At 44.8% G+C, this 16465-nt stretch overlaps 1 protein-coding gene across 8 annotated transcripts in view; it reads right to left on the reverse strand.

Moving 5' to 3' along the window:
* Positions 1-16465, reverse strand: part of KCNMA1 (potassium calcium-activated channel subfamily M alpha 1) — a 735030-nt gene that overhangs the window by 84333 nt on the left and 634232 nt on the right. For 7 of the 8 annotated variants that reach the window (XM_053663957.1, XM_053663956.1, XM_053663955.1 and 4 more), the window contains one exon: positions 5584-5677. In XM_053663957.1, coding sequence (XP_053519932.1) covers positions 5584-5677 — 94 coding nt within the window. Of the gene's footprint in view, positions 1-5583; positions 5678-10086; positions 10174-16465 lie in introns of all 8 variants that reach the window. The other variant, XM_053663958.1, reaches the window with a different exon arrangement.

The following is a 16465-nucleotide window of genomic DNA, read 5'->3' on the forward strand; positions in this document are numbered from 1 at the left end:
CATGACTGCCCTCATCTCCCACCCGATGGCCATCTATGGAGTCGCCTTGAAAAACACCTTCAGGCCAGGCTTTCGCCACTCTGCCAGAACTAGTGTCCTTTTCCACTTCTCTGTAACTACCTATTACATTTTCTTTCGCTGCCTAACAGGAATACAGTCAAGAACTACTGCCACCTAATATGTCATTTGTTGTTAGGCAGCCACCATTCTCAGAGGAAGAAGGCAATGCCTGCTTTTATGTTTGGGGGACATCTGGGAGAAATGACATGGTCTTCAGTCCTAGAAGAGAGTGTACGAGATGCTCTGGAAGCCAGGGGACTTCCCCTGCTCTGCTGAGCGCGCTACAGCCCCAAAACAGTGTCAAGTCCATCCAAGTCCTGGTGTGATGAGACCCACTATTTCTGTCTCCTCCAGTCCCATGGGGCCTGCCATTCCCTGTCTGTCTGTGCATTAGGAGGTAAATGTACTTAGCTAAGCTGCCTCTGCTTTCCTCCTTTATTCTGCCCAGTGGAAGGAATTGTGAGAGCAGCCTTCTGCCCCCGACTCTGCCTGGGCTCAGGCCAGGTTGCCATCTTCTATTACTAGGACCTTTTAAGCTGACAGTCCTAACAAAAAGACCCCATGAGAGAGTCATAGGAGAGAGAAGGGGACTTAACAAGCAGATGAATTTATTTCACTTAATGATCAGTAAATGCCCAAGAGGATAATCTGTTTTCCTCAAATCATGTGTCTCCTCCCATTCAGACAACAAATGTCAAATATTTTCTCAGTTTCATGACATGAAGTTCTGCTCACAGTGTTTAATTTTTCTGTTTTTGGTATCGTCAATTATCCTTGCTAGCCCAGCTGGGGGTTGTGTCTTTGGCAAATTGTCTACCTGCCACATCCTGTGTAAATCCTCACGGCCCATGCTTCTCAACCTTACTCCAGGTTCCCTGAGCTGCTGGAACAATGGGTGTAACGTGGACTGATGTCAAGAATGCTGTGTGTCCTTCTTGGGAAGACTGCGTAGCCCCCTTCCGGTACACTATGCACAGCAGATCCTGGCTGGTTGGCACCCAGAGTGCCTTGGCAGAGGCCTGGGTGGGCTGGGCCCTCTCTTCACACCTCTGTACTTATGTAACATGTGTCTCTGGAGACCCCAATGGAGGTCTCTAAATCCTGTCATATTGTGCCACCAGTGGCCCTCCCAAACACCAGTTAGGGCACTGCCTCCAAAAAACCTGCCAGGGTCCCCTGATGCCTATGACAGAAAAGGATGCCTGGGTGGGGGCCAGGGGACATGGGTGGGTGATAGGACCCCGTGCTTCAGCCACACCAAGTCACTTCCTATGGCCTGGGCACATTCCCTATTTCCCACATTGGGCCGAATAGTGAAGGAGTTAATAATATGGGCTTGGAAGCTAAGCCATCTGAGTTCAGATTTTCCTAGTTAGGTAAGACTTACTGGATTTACTAGACTTTACAGCTGTGACTCAGCTTCTTCATCTATAAAGTGGGGAAAGAGTAATTCCTACTCCTGCAGTTGTAGTTAGGATTCAGAGAGATCCTAGGATTCAGGCACAACACTCTTGGAATGACGCCTGACACTCAGTAAGCAATGAACAGGGTGAGTAATATTAGCACAGAGAATTCTCATCACACAAGGCTAGGTTCACTGAAACCTTCTTCTCACACGGGTTCAGCCTTCCAAACCAGAGGCGATGTCAGCCCACTCTGTTCCCATGCTAGTAGATACCCTAACTGTTCCCACTCTATTTTGCTGACTCCTACATTAATTAAAGTGTGAGTGTTTTGAAGACAGACACCTCCTCTAATCTGTGTTACCTTATACCCCTCAGAGATCTTCTACAACACGTGCATGCCAGAGGCTTTCACTAAACATATGCTGGATGCAAACTCATCTGAGAAAGGAAGAGAAGCAGACCCCTGAAATGCACAGACCTGGTGGGCTCCACCAGAGGACGCAGTGTGAGAGCCCAGACATTGCCTCCGCACCGCCTATCCACCTGAGGGACAGTCTCAGCAGCCAAAATGCATTGGAGAATAAAACAACTGGAAAGTGGCCGAGGAAAGAACTGAATGTGATTGTAACCTGGGCACAATGTAGGGAATCCACGAATCTAGTAAAAATGGTGTCAACTGTATTTTTTTCCCCCTATGGGGACTTCCTAAAGAGTTTTCATTGGATATTCAATAGGGTCTGTGAGAACCACCTCCCAAATTAAGAACCCTTGATTTCGTTATTTACAGACAAAGTTCTTGCCTTGAAGGGCCTTACAACTGAGGGAAGACACAGCTATCCTTACAAGGCACAAACCGCCAACTAAGGAGAACAGAGCCTTGGGTGCTTGGTAAGTATGGAGGAAGCTGGGAGAGGCTCCTGAATCATTCTCCGTGAAGAGACCAACAAGGAGGCAAATAACAGGGCACTGGGAACCTCTATGGCCCACTCCTCCCCAGGGGCTGTGAAGTTCAAGGTCATCTAGTAAGACACAGGAATCCCTGGCTTAGAGCACAGACATTCACTATTTAGCTCAGTCTGACTGCAAGAGCTGTTTTCTGTCAGAGTGACTAAAAAACATACTGTCGGTATCCAGACACTCAAAACAAGGCTGTTCACCTAATGATTGCACAGAGAGTTAAATGACACTTAAAAATCGGGGTAAGCCTGATGCCAGAACAAAAGGGAGACAGAGACCCATTAGCGCTGAGTCCCAGCAGCACTGTGTGCTGGCAGATAGTTTGCAAGGAACCCTCTTGTAGGAGCCTGTTTTATTTGCAGAAGCCACAGTGGTAAATTAAAGCCCATCTTCGCCCATTCTGGGCTGTCCTGTTTCTCTTGGAGCTATTCCTATCACTGCCCCATAGGCCACTAAACCTGCCCACATTCAGAATGATTGATTCTGTTCAAACAGCAAGCCACAAACTCATGTCGAAAAACCACTTCAAATACGTCATTAGCTTCCTTTATGGATGTTTCAGGTCATAAGGAATAGAACCTGGGAGTCGTATCTTCTGTAGAGTAGAAAGGGAGTGTTTGAAGAGGCAGATGGACCTGGAGAAACCACAAGGTACTGCATGAGCCCCTCTGCTTTCTTTCAATCAACGGGAGGGATTTTGAAAAAAAAAAATGGCCCTGGGAACCTCAGGGCCAGTGCCAGAATCAAACCCAACAAGCCCATGGTTCTCTATTCACACTCTGGAAGGGAAGGGGAACAGAGTGGGCTTAACACACTGTCTGTGCTGCCACATACATCAAAGCATGGAGAACACCTGGGACGCAGAAAGTAATGGAGAAGTGCCTGAGACCTTCTGACCTGTCACAAAACAGCCTGTTCCAGCCGAGAGACCCTTGTGGCGGGCGGGATAAAGTATCCTGGTGACAGAAGCTGTGGCCACAGCAGCAGCTCAAAGGCGGCAACACCAGAAGTGCAAGTTCTGTAGCTTGGCCAGTCTCAGCGCACCGCCTGGCCCAGGTTTAGCAATTCTGATGTACCACGGAGCAGACAGCTCCAGCCTGGGTCGCCCGCCTCCCTCAGCCCCTCTTCAACAGGCAATGAAAGCTAGACCCACTTTGAAAATTCTCCCCCATCATGCAAACTGACATAGGCATGCTTTTCAAAAAACCCACAGCCAATCTGTTGATCATTACTTATTTACAAAGGCCTTCAGGCAGAAAGTCCTGTAAAAACCATACTTGATACGGTATACACTAGCTTTTTCTGCTTGTGGAAAAAAAGTCCCCTCAAGGCTACCTCAAACCATCACTTTCTATTGCACATAAAATGTAGCGTGTAACACTAAAGTATTTAATATATATGGTATAATATATCTACAGGAAAGGCATTTGTGTAGAAGTATGTTACCCTGGATTTGGTAATTTGATGTTTTGCTGAAGGCTACGACTTAAAAAAGCTTCCACCACGTACAGAAGAACTGTCATCTTGGTACCCAAGAGCCAACAGAATAAAGAAGTACCCTTAAGCAGCAAAACTTTGACACAGCTTTGAAGCATATGAAAACAGTGTAACTCCTCAGAATTATTATTACTCAAGATCAAAGAAATGAGCCATACTTTACATAGCAAACAGGGACAGGGAATTTGGCTCCAAAGGTTTCAGATTTTTCAGACTTCTCTTTATTTATTTAGTTGCTCCTCTAAATTTAGGCAGAAGAAAATGCTTTTCTCTACTTTAAATGGGTAAAACTATTAGCATTAGATAAGGCGATTACCTAAAGGTGAGTAAATAGGAAATGCACGCTGGCATGACAACTGGCTTCATGAGAATGAGAAACTTGGCAGTCGGCGCATTTTATTCCTCCTCGTAAACTGTAAACAAGCATGTAAATCAGCGAGACCCCAGCGAGACTGAGCAAAGGGGAAGGCAGAGAACTGTTAAGGAAACATTTAACAGGAAGAGACGGTTAGAGTGGAAATGGATGTGGGGCTGGGTGAGTCTTCCCCAGGAACCTGTGTTTTCAGCTGCAGGGGGAAAGACTGTCCATCTCCATCCCGGAAAGGACCTTGAGGACGGCCAGGAAGATGTGCATGTGTGGGGTGAGGGGTGACGGAGGGAAAAATCGCCATCGTTGTATTTCAACAACGAAAGGCAGAAGAGTGGTCAATGCAGAGGCAAAGGGAAAAGTAACATCAAGATGGCAGGTGTCTCCACGGCAGCGACCATTTCAGAGAGAGCAGTGCCCGGCCGCCCTTCACGGAGGTGACAGAGAGTTTTAGGGTGTGGGAAGGAAGAGGTGCTGGGATGGGCAGATGAATCAAGGACAAAAACGGGAAGACGAAAGATAAAGAAGCCCAATGAGGGGAACTGGCAGAACTCTGCTGAAACTTGGTTTCACTTTCTATTTCTTAGAGGAAGCCATAGTCAAGATAAAAAGAGGGGAAGGAGGGGAAGAGGGAGAGAAGGAGAGAGAGGGAGAGGAAGAGCAGGGAGGAGCGAGAGAGAGACTGCCCCGTATTCCATAATTAATACTGCTTTTAGCCTGAGCAGATCTGTATTACTTTTGAACTTTGCTTTGGCAGGTCCACAGATTATTAGATTTTTTTCCTATCAGTCGAAATCAATTAACAGAAATTTGATTTCAATGGACAGGATAAAAGGAAGGTAATCTTCAGGTTCGTTTTTGATTGTGATGATACATCTCACATATGGCCTTAAGTACAGACAACAGTCCTCGGAGGGACTCCGGCAGAAAGAGAACAGCCAGAGGCGAACTAACCACACGAGTTCCTCTGATTGGCTGCCACCATCATTAGTGCCACTGCTGTTTAGGAACTACACACAGACAGGACACGGTGACAGCTAAGACTTTAAAGCCTATGTATTTTTCAAACAGCTTTTCAAACTGTTTTTCATGACAGAATTTTTTCAGCTCTATCATTAACTGCTGACAAGCTGACAGAATAAATACTCCAGCCTTTAAGAAGCCATCTAACGATCCCATCCCCACCCCTCTGCCTCCCGCTTGCTAGAGAGGGGAGACCCTGGGCCTGGGCAGGGTGGGGAGGGTGAGAAAGGGAAGAGAAGAGGGGAACCCCCTTGGCCGAGCCCCCCTCCTTACCTCATCAGCTTGGGCGAGGAGCTGGGGGAGTTCCGCATGCCTCCGTTCCGTTGCTTTTTTTTTGGTGACAGCGTTGAGGGCTGCTCATCTTCAACTGGAAATACAGGCAGCTCATGAGATTACAAACAGTTTGAGGGCAGACTGAAAACTACAGGCAAGATATCGAAGGACACACACTCACGGCTCAGTCACTCACTAGGAACTCATGACTGCCTTTTAGGACCCAATGACAAAGACCAAATGTGTTAGTCCGAGAAGCTGGCTTAGGAAAGGCGAAAGCATCACCTCTCTACACTCCAGCGTTTGAACATGCAATTCAAACAGACTACAACAGTTTGTAAACACCCTGCCGTAGAAGAAAGTGATTTATCTGAATACAGAAACTATTTATAGGGGAACACGCAATCATTATTCTTAGAGATAATTTTGGTTACTTCTTTTGGGTGGGTAATCCAAAGGGTTTTCTCATAGTCAAGATCAGAAATAAAGTTGTATTTGAAACAGCAGCACGATAGCTGACAGCCTGCTGCTTCAGCAAATGAATCAGCTTAGCTGATTCCTAATCCCTGTGCACCAGACGAAGAGCCTGGGAGAGAGGCAAGGACTTGAGGCCTTGACAGCCAATGTTTCAATCACTCAGGACTGGGAACATCAAAGCATGCTGGCCCAAGAATCCCCGGCCCAACTCGGCTCTTGTCCCCCCACCTTCAAAGAAGGAGGGTTGGGCACGGGCACGTGGGGTCTTTTCTTAACTTAGTAGGACAGGAGGACCGGGCTGTGAGGTTGGAGAACCTGGCAGGAGAAGAGCACCCGAAGGAAGGAGGAGGCTGCCACTGAATGGTATCTCTGATGAGGTGGTGAGGGGAGGGAGAGGGGGCGGCACAGGGGATTGGAAACCAAAGGCTGTTTTCCAATGTCTACACTAAACAGGTCGCTAAGCAATGTGAAGCTTCGCTCACGCACAACTCAGCATACTCCACTGCCTTTGCCCCAAGACACCCACTAATAAGCTTTGTAGATGTATTAGCCTGCATCATGCTTCCTTTTAAGAGAGTTGCCTGATAATTAGTAGATGCGTACCCAGCCTGTCACCCAAGGGCATCGGCGGCAAAATTCTAGTCCTTCTCTCCCCACCCCCACAATGCAGGCTAAAGCTGTAATGTCAAAAAGGAAAAAATAGGATCCTCGGATTCTTATAGTTGACTGCAACACACACTGGGAGGAAGCACCACTGAAACCCAGAATGCACAGAAGTTACCTTTAAGGTTAAGAAGAAAAATATTAGCAGTGACGACATCAAAAGATGCTTGACATTTATGTTAATGGTGTACGAGTCTTAGGTTGGGGAGAAAATGTCATCTCAGCTACTTGATATCATCCAAAAGACTCATATCAGCACACGCATTACATGGTGCTTCCCTGAAAACCCTGAATAAATTTAGAATGCTATGATACATGGTTCCAAAGGGATTATGGTAACCCAAGAACTCTCTGCACCTGTGTCAAAGTCTCACACTTAGCAACCCCCACTCCCGCCAATCTACTGTCAGTGTGAGGTTGCTTAAATTCGGGCTGACACAGGGAAAGGGAACAAGAATGTGGTTCAAGGTAAGAGCTGTTCCAGAAAGAATGAAGGCAAGAAAGCACCTGTAAATGCCCAGAGCCCACTAACCCTACCACCGGCACCTGGCCTCCTCCAGAGGCCCACGCTCAGGCTGTGACTGTGTCAGCCACTCAGGGCTCCAGGCAGAACTATGTGTCTGGGAGGATAGTGCATCTTATCAGAAATGAGGATCCACAGCAGATCACACTGAAACTAAACAGCACTTAAAAGATTAAAGGAAATAAATACAAGCCACATAAATGGTATTGAAAAAAGTCACTTAGAGCTGATATGCATCTCTCAGCAAGCAAACAGGCACTCTGAGCTTGACCCGAATTCATCTTCCTTCCACAGGACAGGGGACCAGGCAATAACGGGGTAGAGAGGCAGTGAGGCTGAGAGTGAAGGAGCATGTGTGTGTGTGAGAGAGTAACTCGGGCACATTTGTCATCTTCAGATGGGGTAGAAAATCTCGCACTGATGCCCCCATGTCACAAGGCCACTCTAATGTGCAGCACTTGCCGTTCTCACATGTTCAGGGTGACCTAGATTGGCCGAGTCGCATGCCGGACTAAATGGCATGTCTGTGGGAGTGTGTGTAGTGGGGGTGAAAGTTCTTTTCTTCTCCATCACAGAAACTTTTTAATGGTTAGAATGAAATATCCAGAAGGGTCTTTTACCTAGTCTCCTATGGCTAACTTTATATTTATTCAGGGTTGCCAGATGTTGCCATGGTTGTGTCTATATTAATTAGGACCTGAAAAAAAGCCACACTCACTGGTACTTTCACTGGATTCTTTTGCTTAACTTGTTTTCCCATTTGCACTGGGTCCACAATAAATAACCCTCTTTGGTTAAAAGCCCAATATCCTTGCACCGTGTTGCCGTCTGTTTACCTGCAGTGATGTTCAGATGGAAGACTTTCAAGTTAATACCTGTTAGCCAGGTCCTGGGGGACACCTTGTTCTGGTGCTAAAGGTATGCCTCCTTCTATGCAAGGAAACTATTTATTTTCATTGCAAGTCAGAAAGATCATCCATCACAATCATAGTGCATTTAAACTGGGATTTGTTCTCTGAAATGAAACTCGTGTTCAAAGATTTCCTCCTGCACTCTCAGCCTGGAGATGCAGATCTGTTCCCTGAAGAGATGGGGAGAATGTCTCCCGCTTAGAAATATGGATGCTGTGGAGTGGAGCCTGTGACGTATGGCTTGGGTCCCACAAGAGAAGCAGTGATAACTTCTTTCCCATAAGTAGGATATAAACCATATTTAATTATTACCCTCTATATAGATTCTATCAATTTCAGCATATTTAAAGGAAGCAAATCTAGAAAAACTTTTAGTTAAGCTATAAAGTATAATTTTCACTTTATGGCTTCTGTGACTGCATGAGAGGAATAAAAATTGAATTAAAAGGGAGACTTAAATTCACATCCTGTCAGCTAAGAGAAATGTATTGAAGGAATGGGCAAGCCCCCAATGCTGACGCACATTCACGGGTTCATGTTCTGCCTGCTTTTTGGATAATTACAGTGCATCTCTGTCTCTAGCATCCTCACTCACATCACGCTGTGGAAACCTCAGGAAAATACAATCTGCTAAAGGAGCCTGACTTACCAGCTTCTTTAAAACACAAACAAGTTCAGGAATCCAATGTAGAATTTTATAGGGGCTGAACCCCATCCAGTCTCCAAGTACTCATAAAATTCAAGGGCTTGTTTTTGCACATCCCTAAGTATAACACTTAATGTGCTATTGTAACTTCCCAGTGCTCACTTGTCTAATAGGCACTGAATGGAACAGTTTTACAGTTTGGGAAGACTCAGCACTAGAAAAATGTCAGGCAAGTCTAATGAGGCTTCAGATCCCTTGGTTGGCGCTAGAGTTTAATTTAAAGTTACAACGACGTTTTAACATGTTTGCTTCTACTTGACTAAAGAGGATTCGTTATTTCGATGACATAACCTCCAGACAATGTTCTGGGAATTGATTTAAGATGTGGTGGTAATTCCAACAGCCTTAATGCAGAGTCGAACATCTGTAATGACATTTTACTTGACTTTTCATCATCATTCTGTTTTCGAGCAAAAGCAAGGCAACGTCTTCCAGAAACACCAGCCAGAACTCGGTGCTTACTTCAAGATGACCATATATTTTACTGAGTTAAAAAAATAAAACACAAAACTTTTCTTTACTGGCCTAGCCAGCTTGCGAACAGTGTACCAAGGTTCACCAACAACTCTTTGTGGGCCCTTTGAGCAAAATGGGCAATAATTTCAACTTTCAGCTTCCCCAAATCATCCATTGCCCTGACACAGGATGAACTCCTTGCTCAGCTCCAGCCTGGGGCACATTCTTTTTTCCCTGTTTCCTCAACAGGGTTTAGCGGGATGATGCCCTTTGAGACTTAAAGGTGAGTTTGTTGGCTGGAGTTAAGAAATAGTTCAAAGCAAATAAACTCAGAAACGTAATAAAAGGCAAACGACCCATAAACATGAGTTGACTGGCTATCTCCATTACGTTATTAATCACCACATCTGGAGAAACTCACATCTGCACACACTTAGCAGGTCATTAGTAATGTCATATTCACACTGGAATCACTCAGAGTCAGAGGCATGCAAAGTGGCTTGAACGTAAAAGGCATCTAGCTAACAGGGCTTCCGACTGAAGTCTTGAGCAAGCTGCTAGTTTGCGAGTATGGTAGTTTTAATTATTATTTATTGTTCTTTACGGTTTTTCTCTTTGGTATTTTGCTGCCCATTACAAGCTAAATGCATGCTGAAATCCACAGTAGTGCATCTGCCTTCTTCAACTGAGCTCAGCATGTTAAGGTAGAGCATCGAGGGGTGCAGGGCAGTTATCAAAAACTGGGATGGGTTCCAGGATTCTTTCACCTGGCTTGGTCACAAGCCGAGAATTGTGAGTTGTGTTCTTGAACTCAAATGGGTCTTTGGAATAGCGTGATCTAGCTTCAACCTTGACTGCCAAACAATAATGAGAAAAGAAAATGTAAATTAATCCTTTGTGAAATTTTTCATTAGAAAAATTGCAAACCAGTTTTAAAATGGAATAGAATTATAGCTTTAAATTAACATGAAAGTTTCTTCCTCACAGCCACACTGAGAGTTTTTTCTTTTCTTTTACCCTAGTGACTTCTTAAAATTCTTTTTGCCGTGTTACTGTCATCAACGTCAGAGGGGATAATATATTAGACAACAGTGTTGTTCGTGCAGTAATTTCCAAAAACATACAGAGTTCCCTTCTCCATTACAACCTACACAGACATAGAAAACTGAGTTTAGCAGCAAGACGAGACCCCTTATCTCCCGAAGTCTGCAGAAATGCATCCCACTACCTATATTCCAAGTCATCAACCTGTGATGTTAACCTACCATTTCCATCTCAAACCACTGGCTAGGTCAGCCCCTTGGCTGCAACGTGGCTGCCTAACTTGCATAAAGTGCCATAGGTTTGCTACTCCTGAGAAAGGGGAATATGTAGTACGTATATCCTTGTATCATGAGTGACATCAATGAAATGTGGATTGTGTTGTTAGTCTTTCAGGATGTGAATGCCGCTTTATTAAAACTGAGGGTAAAGAGAGGGGAAGACTACTGGACTAGACATTGAGCAGTGTGCTTCTTGATTTCTGTGGGTTTAGAAAACTTCCTCCGCCAGAAAAATCTCACCAGTCCTACTAATATAGTCATTTCGCAATATATAATTCACAATGGACAAAACTCCCAAGCCGACCCAACCTCCCTCTAATATGGATGCCTAAGACTTTCACCAGAAAGTCTGGGGTACTTAACTTGGGGGTCTCAGAGTGTGGCTACGTAAAAGCAGTCCGGCACTGGAGCACAGGATGGCACCTGCGTCACGGAGAGACATTTCCTGTCTCACGGTAATAGACTACCAGAACCCTGGCTGCCTGGCACACACGCCAGGCCAGTGAGAGGGTGAGGATGTTTCCTTTAGCAATGAAGGGAAATCAACCACAACAAGAAACACAAGTGCCAGATAAATAACCCACAGGGCGAGTTTGTTCCTGTCATTCCCGTAAAGGAGCACCTGACTGCTGTTTCAGGATGCGTTCCCCTGGTGGGGAAGGCCATGTGCCCATCAGTGAGGCTGGGCAGCTGAGCACAGCTAGGAGCTAAGACAGCCATGTCTTATGCCTGGAGGATCAGTGGGCAGCTTGATATCGGAACATGGGAGTTAAGTGGGCGATATCCTTGGAACGAGAGTTTCTGCTCTGACAACCTTGGGATAACATGTACCACCAAGAAGTTTGCCAAACACTTTGCAGTATTATTGATAAGATCCATCCATAAAGCTATTTTTGAAAGACCATGGTGAATAGTAAGATACAGATAATGATAAGACACAAGACACTGACTCTCAAAAGCAATGCCAACAATAATAACACCTCCAACATACACATTACTCTCTACAATTGGGCAATTGCTTTATCATTCACATTATCAGGCAGGATAATTTCACAACTTCTAGCTGAGAAAGAAAGTGTACATTTATTTGGAAAACCTAGAGGGCATAAGTTAAAGGAAACAAAAACCCTGCCATTACATAAAATGAGAATGGACAGTATCTCCAAGGGGCCCACCCGCCCTGCCACAGGCTGAGCGGCAGGCAAGGGGGGCTGACTGGGGCTTTTTCATTTCTGGCTTTTGTGGAGCTAATAGGAGAACGGAGAGGGAGACTTTAAGGAACAATAGGTTATGTAGAAGTTAATCACAGGGTATATTTCTGGCTTTATTCACTGCCTAGGAAACCTGAATTGTGTAAGTTTGAGTTCATCAACACAGAGTAATGAAAGAATTCAGCTCGTACATGGGAGGAAAAACAGTATATAAATTATGAACAGATTCTATATGACCTGCATTGCAATGTTTTCTACAGAAACACTGCGGGCCTAACGAATCTTCTACAGTCAAACGAGGTAGATTTGATGTACCTACCATACCCGCCCCCCTCCATTCCATCTCAAACCAGAAGCCTGATCTGTATGTATCTTGGTAAGAGTCCAACATTTATCAATGTCCCTGTATCTAGAATCTCAGCTCATACATCCTCACTAAAAACTTGACCTGCTGTAATAACTTCCCCGATACTCTGTTCCACTTAGTATTTGGTAAAAAAAATTCCTTTTGGAGATCTAGTTGCCTTTTGCTCTTTTCCTTCTTTTTTTCTTGGAACAGGCTATCTCCATCACCTCAAGGGCAAAGAAAAGTCTCACGCAAAGATCAGTAGGTATTAGCGTCTCAGAGACAAGGCAGAGATGAGCACTGAAAGTCGAAGGGCAAATAGATACACAACCGAAATGACAAATGCAAGAACTTCCTTTAAGTATTGCTATGGAACTTGGAGACTGGGAAGGTAGTGAATGAAAGATAACTGTTACTTTGAATGAAACTGGGGAAAAGGTACAGGAGTCCAACAAAAACAGCCCCTTTTCAACTTTCCTTCTCTCCCCTCTCCCAACATCAACAAGCTGGTGAAGGCTCTGCCACCAAAAAGTATACAAGACTCGTTTATGTGGCCTTGGCATGGGCAGGGCCTATTTGCCAAGGTTAGGGCTTCAGAAAAGAGGTGAAATCTGCCAAGTCCCCAGCACCAAGAGCTGCCTTCTTCCTTCTTAGATCTCTCAAGTTCAGGGGTTGGTTAGTAACCTGTAGTCTGCAACATGTTTTTGTATGGCCACATACTAAAATGGTTTTTGCATTTTTAAATGGTTGGGCAACAACACCTAAGAAGAAAAATACGTATTAACACATTAAAATTATATGAAATTCAAAGTAGTAGCTATAAATAAAATCTTACTAGGACACGGCCACAGCCCTTGTTTACCTGTTGTCTGTAGGTGCTTCCCCTTCACAACCAGAGAGTCAAGTAGTTGCAATGGAGACTGTACGGCTGGCAGAGCCTACGATACTTATTTGCTGGCCCTTGCTAGAAAAAGTTTGCTAGTCCCTGCTCTTCTTGCATTTTTTTTCAATGTCCTCTTTTCAAAAAGGACAATGTTTTTCCAATCTGCCAAGATAACCAAATGGAAAGAAACATGCATGAAGCCCACTTCAAGGGAAGAAACTGGGCAAAGCCAGGAGGAAGAGAGGCAGTTTAGTGCCCACAATGTCCCTACCATCCAACCTACTATTAGTTCTGCAGGTCCCTTTGCATCTGAGGAAACCAGGTAGGTGCGTTTCCCCTTTTCCAGCTCAAGCTAAGTGAGAGCCATCCACCCTGCACTTTGAGAATCAAGGCGAACCTCGTCTCCATGAGCAATTCCCTGAAGCTGTCAGTGTCGGCTGCAGGTCCACCCTGCAAAGAGCTGGACAAGACAACAGATTAACCATTAGACTAGATAGGTTGAAAATATGCAGCTTCAACCTTTCCCCAGCTAGCTCAGAGCGATATACAGATGATTATTTCAACCGTCAGCTGCCGCACAGATTTAAACCCCTGCACAATAACTCCTGCATTCATCTGCCCCTTGTCAAACTTGCACAGCTTTAGTTGGAGGATACGTGGGGTGGCAGTTTCCCTGTGAATCCAGAATGATCCAGACGGCTGCTGTCTCTTTGTTAACAGGAAGCCAAACTGATGAGTTTGTAATGCGTTTCTTATCAAAGGTAGTTTCAGAAAGCGTGTCCCATTGGTTTGGCTAGAATTTCACATAGACTAGATTATGGGCTTAATCAGAACATCTCTGTTATTTTCATGAGGAAGTAGATAATTTGCACCCATCCCATTAAAATCACTTTATGCCAATGAATTATGTATTTATGAATTTATAATTATCCTTGATTTTTCCCCTCTTGCAGTATACTTAATAAAATCATCAGCTGGAGCCTACAAAGCAATAGTGCTTAATAGATACAAGCATGCTAATATATTTTTTTTAAGTTAATGCTGATCTTTTTGAGCTGTGTGTCTGAAACGATCATTGTGAATAAAGGGATTGTAATTTTCAACTCATACGTTTAACAAAGACAAAATGGACTGTAATGGAATTTATGGAGCCTGTAAGAGAATTCTTTTTCTAATGCGGTTTATTATCAAACAGATTTGGATTTACTGAAGGACGAGCAGGGTCCCTCTGCAAGGCATCAGGACAGAACGGCTAAGTTACAGAGCACTGCTCCGGGCCTACGGGGTGTGTCCCTGTGAGAGGGAACAGCTGCCTGTTCTAAACCCTGCTGACTTGCCAACTCCAGTACTTCAATGCCAGTGTGAAAATCGCTGTTCATCCTCTTTACTTAAAATTCAGACATTTTACTCATCATGGATTTTTTTTTTTGCATTTTGATTTCTTTAAACAATACTGCATTGTTATCATTTACCTTCATCGCTGCGGTTTTTGGTGCCCCCTTAGGTTTGGTCCCCAAGGTCAATGCCTCACTCCAGTCCTGGCCCCGCCCTGTCCACCTCCCAAGGGTGGTCTCCACGTGGGTTCTGCCGCCCTGCCCATCCTCACAACGAAGTGCTCATGCTCTGTGTCTGCCCACGTGCCTCCAGGCTCCCTTGGTCAAGACTGGTCAAGGCGAGCATAAAACAAGTGTTATTCTTTTGATCACTTCATGGTGTTTGCATGAGATTGTTAAGGAAGACCCTTACAGGAAAGGCTTCCTTCTGAATTTATGAATTGTCCGACATCCAAAGGAGTGGAGAAAAGATCGAGCTGCCTCAGAAGTGTGAGCTATGGCACCTGCCAGGGTGAGAAGCAGGAAAGAGAGAAAGAGGCAGGTCTCTGGTGGACTCTGTTCACGCTTCCGTCAGACTCTCCTGGTCAACACGGTTTGGATTCACATCACCACTTGGAGGTGCAACTTTTTATTTGCTTATATGTTTTGACTCAGATACTACCTTTCTTCTCTTTTTGCTTTTCCTCCCCTTAAACAGCTTCCAGTAAACATGACTGGCAGAAAATGTCAATCATATTTTCATTTCCATTTTCACTTTATTATATACATTTTTTAAATTAGTGCTTGCCCCAACGATTCTATTTGAAGACCAGCATAGAATCTAATTGTATATATGTGAAATTATTTTCTAAACCAGAAGATGTTATACAGGTAAGAACCACTATTATTATTAATATCATTATCATTATCATCTCATCCATAAACACCGTATTTTCCACTGAGCCAGTTGTATTAAAAGCCCCCGAGAATTCTATTATGTATTCCAGATGGTTGCACCAGTACTTTCTCTGAAACTCAGATAAAAGCAAAATGCATGGGTTTTTAGTACAACCCAGGTACACCACATGGCCCGATGAAGAATGTTCTGCCAGAACACTTTAGGAAATACTGTATGCTTTTAACCTTGGGAGGTAAGACCAGTCCCAGATTGTGATTTTACACTAAACACAGCATTTAGTATATTTCTTAAGGGCACAGTCACCTTCTAAAGATGTTCTTGAACTATGAAATCATTATCTGTATCCCACTATAATTTATCCTCAGACACAACCCATGCAACATTTTAAAATGCTAGTGCATGGTGGGTCCCTTTCTGCTCCACACTGTTAGAAAACAAGGTGTGGAAAGCAGGAACAGGGGCCGGAAGGTTTAGGGCTGTCCCAGCCTCACCCTCTTAGGGCCACACTAAAGTGACACAAATAGGCAGACCTAAAACGAGGGCCCCAGTCTGCTGACTTCTCACACAGGCCCCTCGCTGTCAGACTTCTGCTCATAGGACTACATGTCCTGGATCCAGGCCACCCTTCCAAGTCCCTCTGACCCTCACTAGAATTTTGACCTCAGATAAGTCGCTCAGCTCTGTAATGTCCCAAGATCTGTTGTTACCCCCACGGGACAGATGAGGACACACCAATCTGGAACTGCTGCGGGGCCAAACAAGACAACCAGAGACCACACCCCGGCAGCCTGAGCACAGTCCTGGGTGCCGCGCTCGGCACCGCCCTGCTGGCTCCCAGGGTCGTATACGTGGGACAATCTTTGTCTGAAGATGTCCGTAAATTATGGATTTCTAGTTTCTGTTTCAAAGTCATGCAGAAAACTGGGCTTCCATTTCAGGGATCTGTCTCACGGGGCATGAGCTCACCAGCTGGTCAAATTCCCCAGCACGGTTTACTATACCCCAGCCATTGGGTAGGCACCCCTCTCACATCCCTGGCCCCAGCTCCAGCAACACTCAATGAGAGAAGGATTCCACTATGTGGGAGAGCCCTCTACAATGATCAACTTACAATGAGCTAGAAGGAGGTAACATTTAAGTGCACGGGCCCCA

This window comes from Artibeus jamaicensis, unplaced genomic scaffold (assembly GCF_021234435.1).
Source record: "Artibeus jamaicensis isolate MK-2021 breed Jamaican fruit bat unplaced genomic scaffold, CSHL_Jam_final contig_332, whole genome shotgun sequence".
Taxonomy (NCBI): domain Eukaryota; kingdom Metazoa; phylum Chordata; class Mammalia; order Chiroptera; family Phyllostomidae; genus Artibeus; species Artibeus jamaicensis.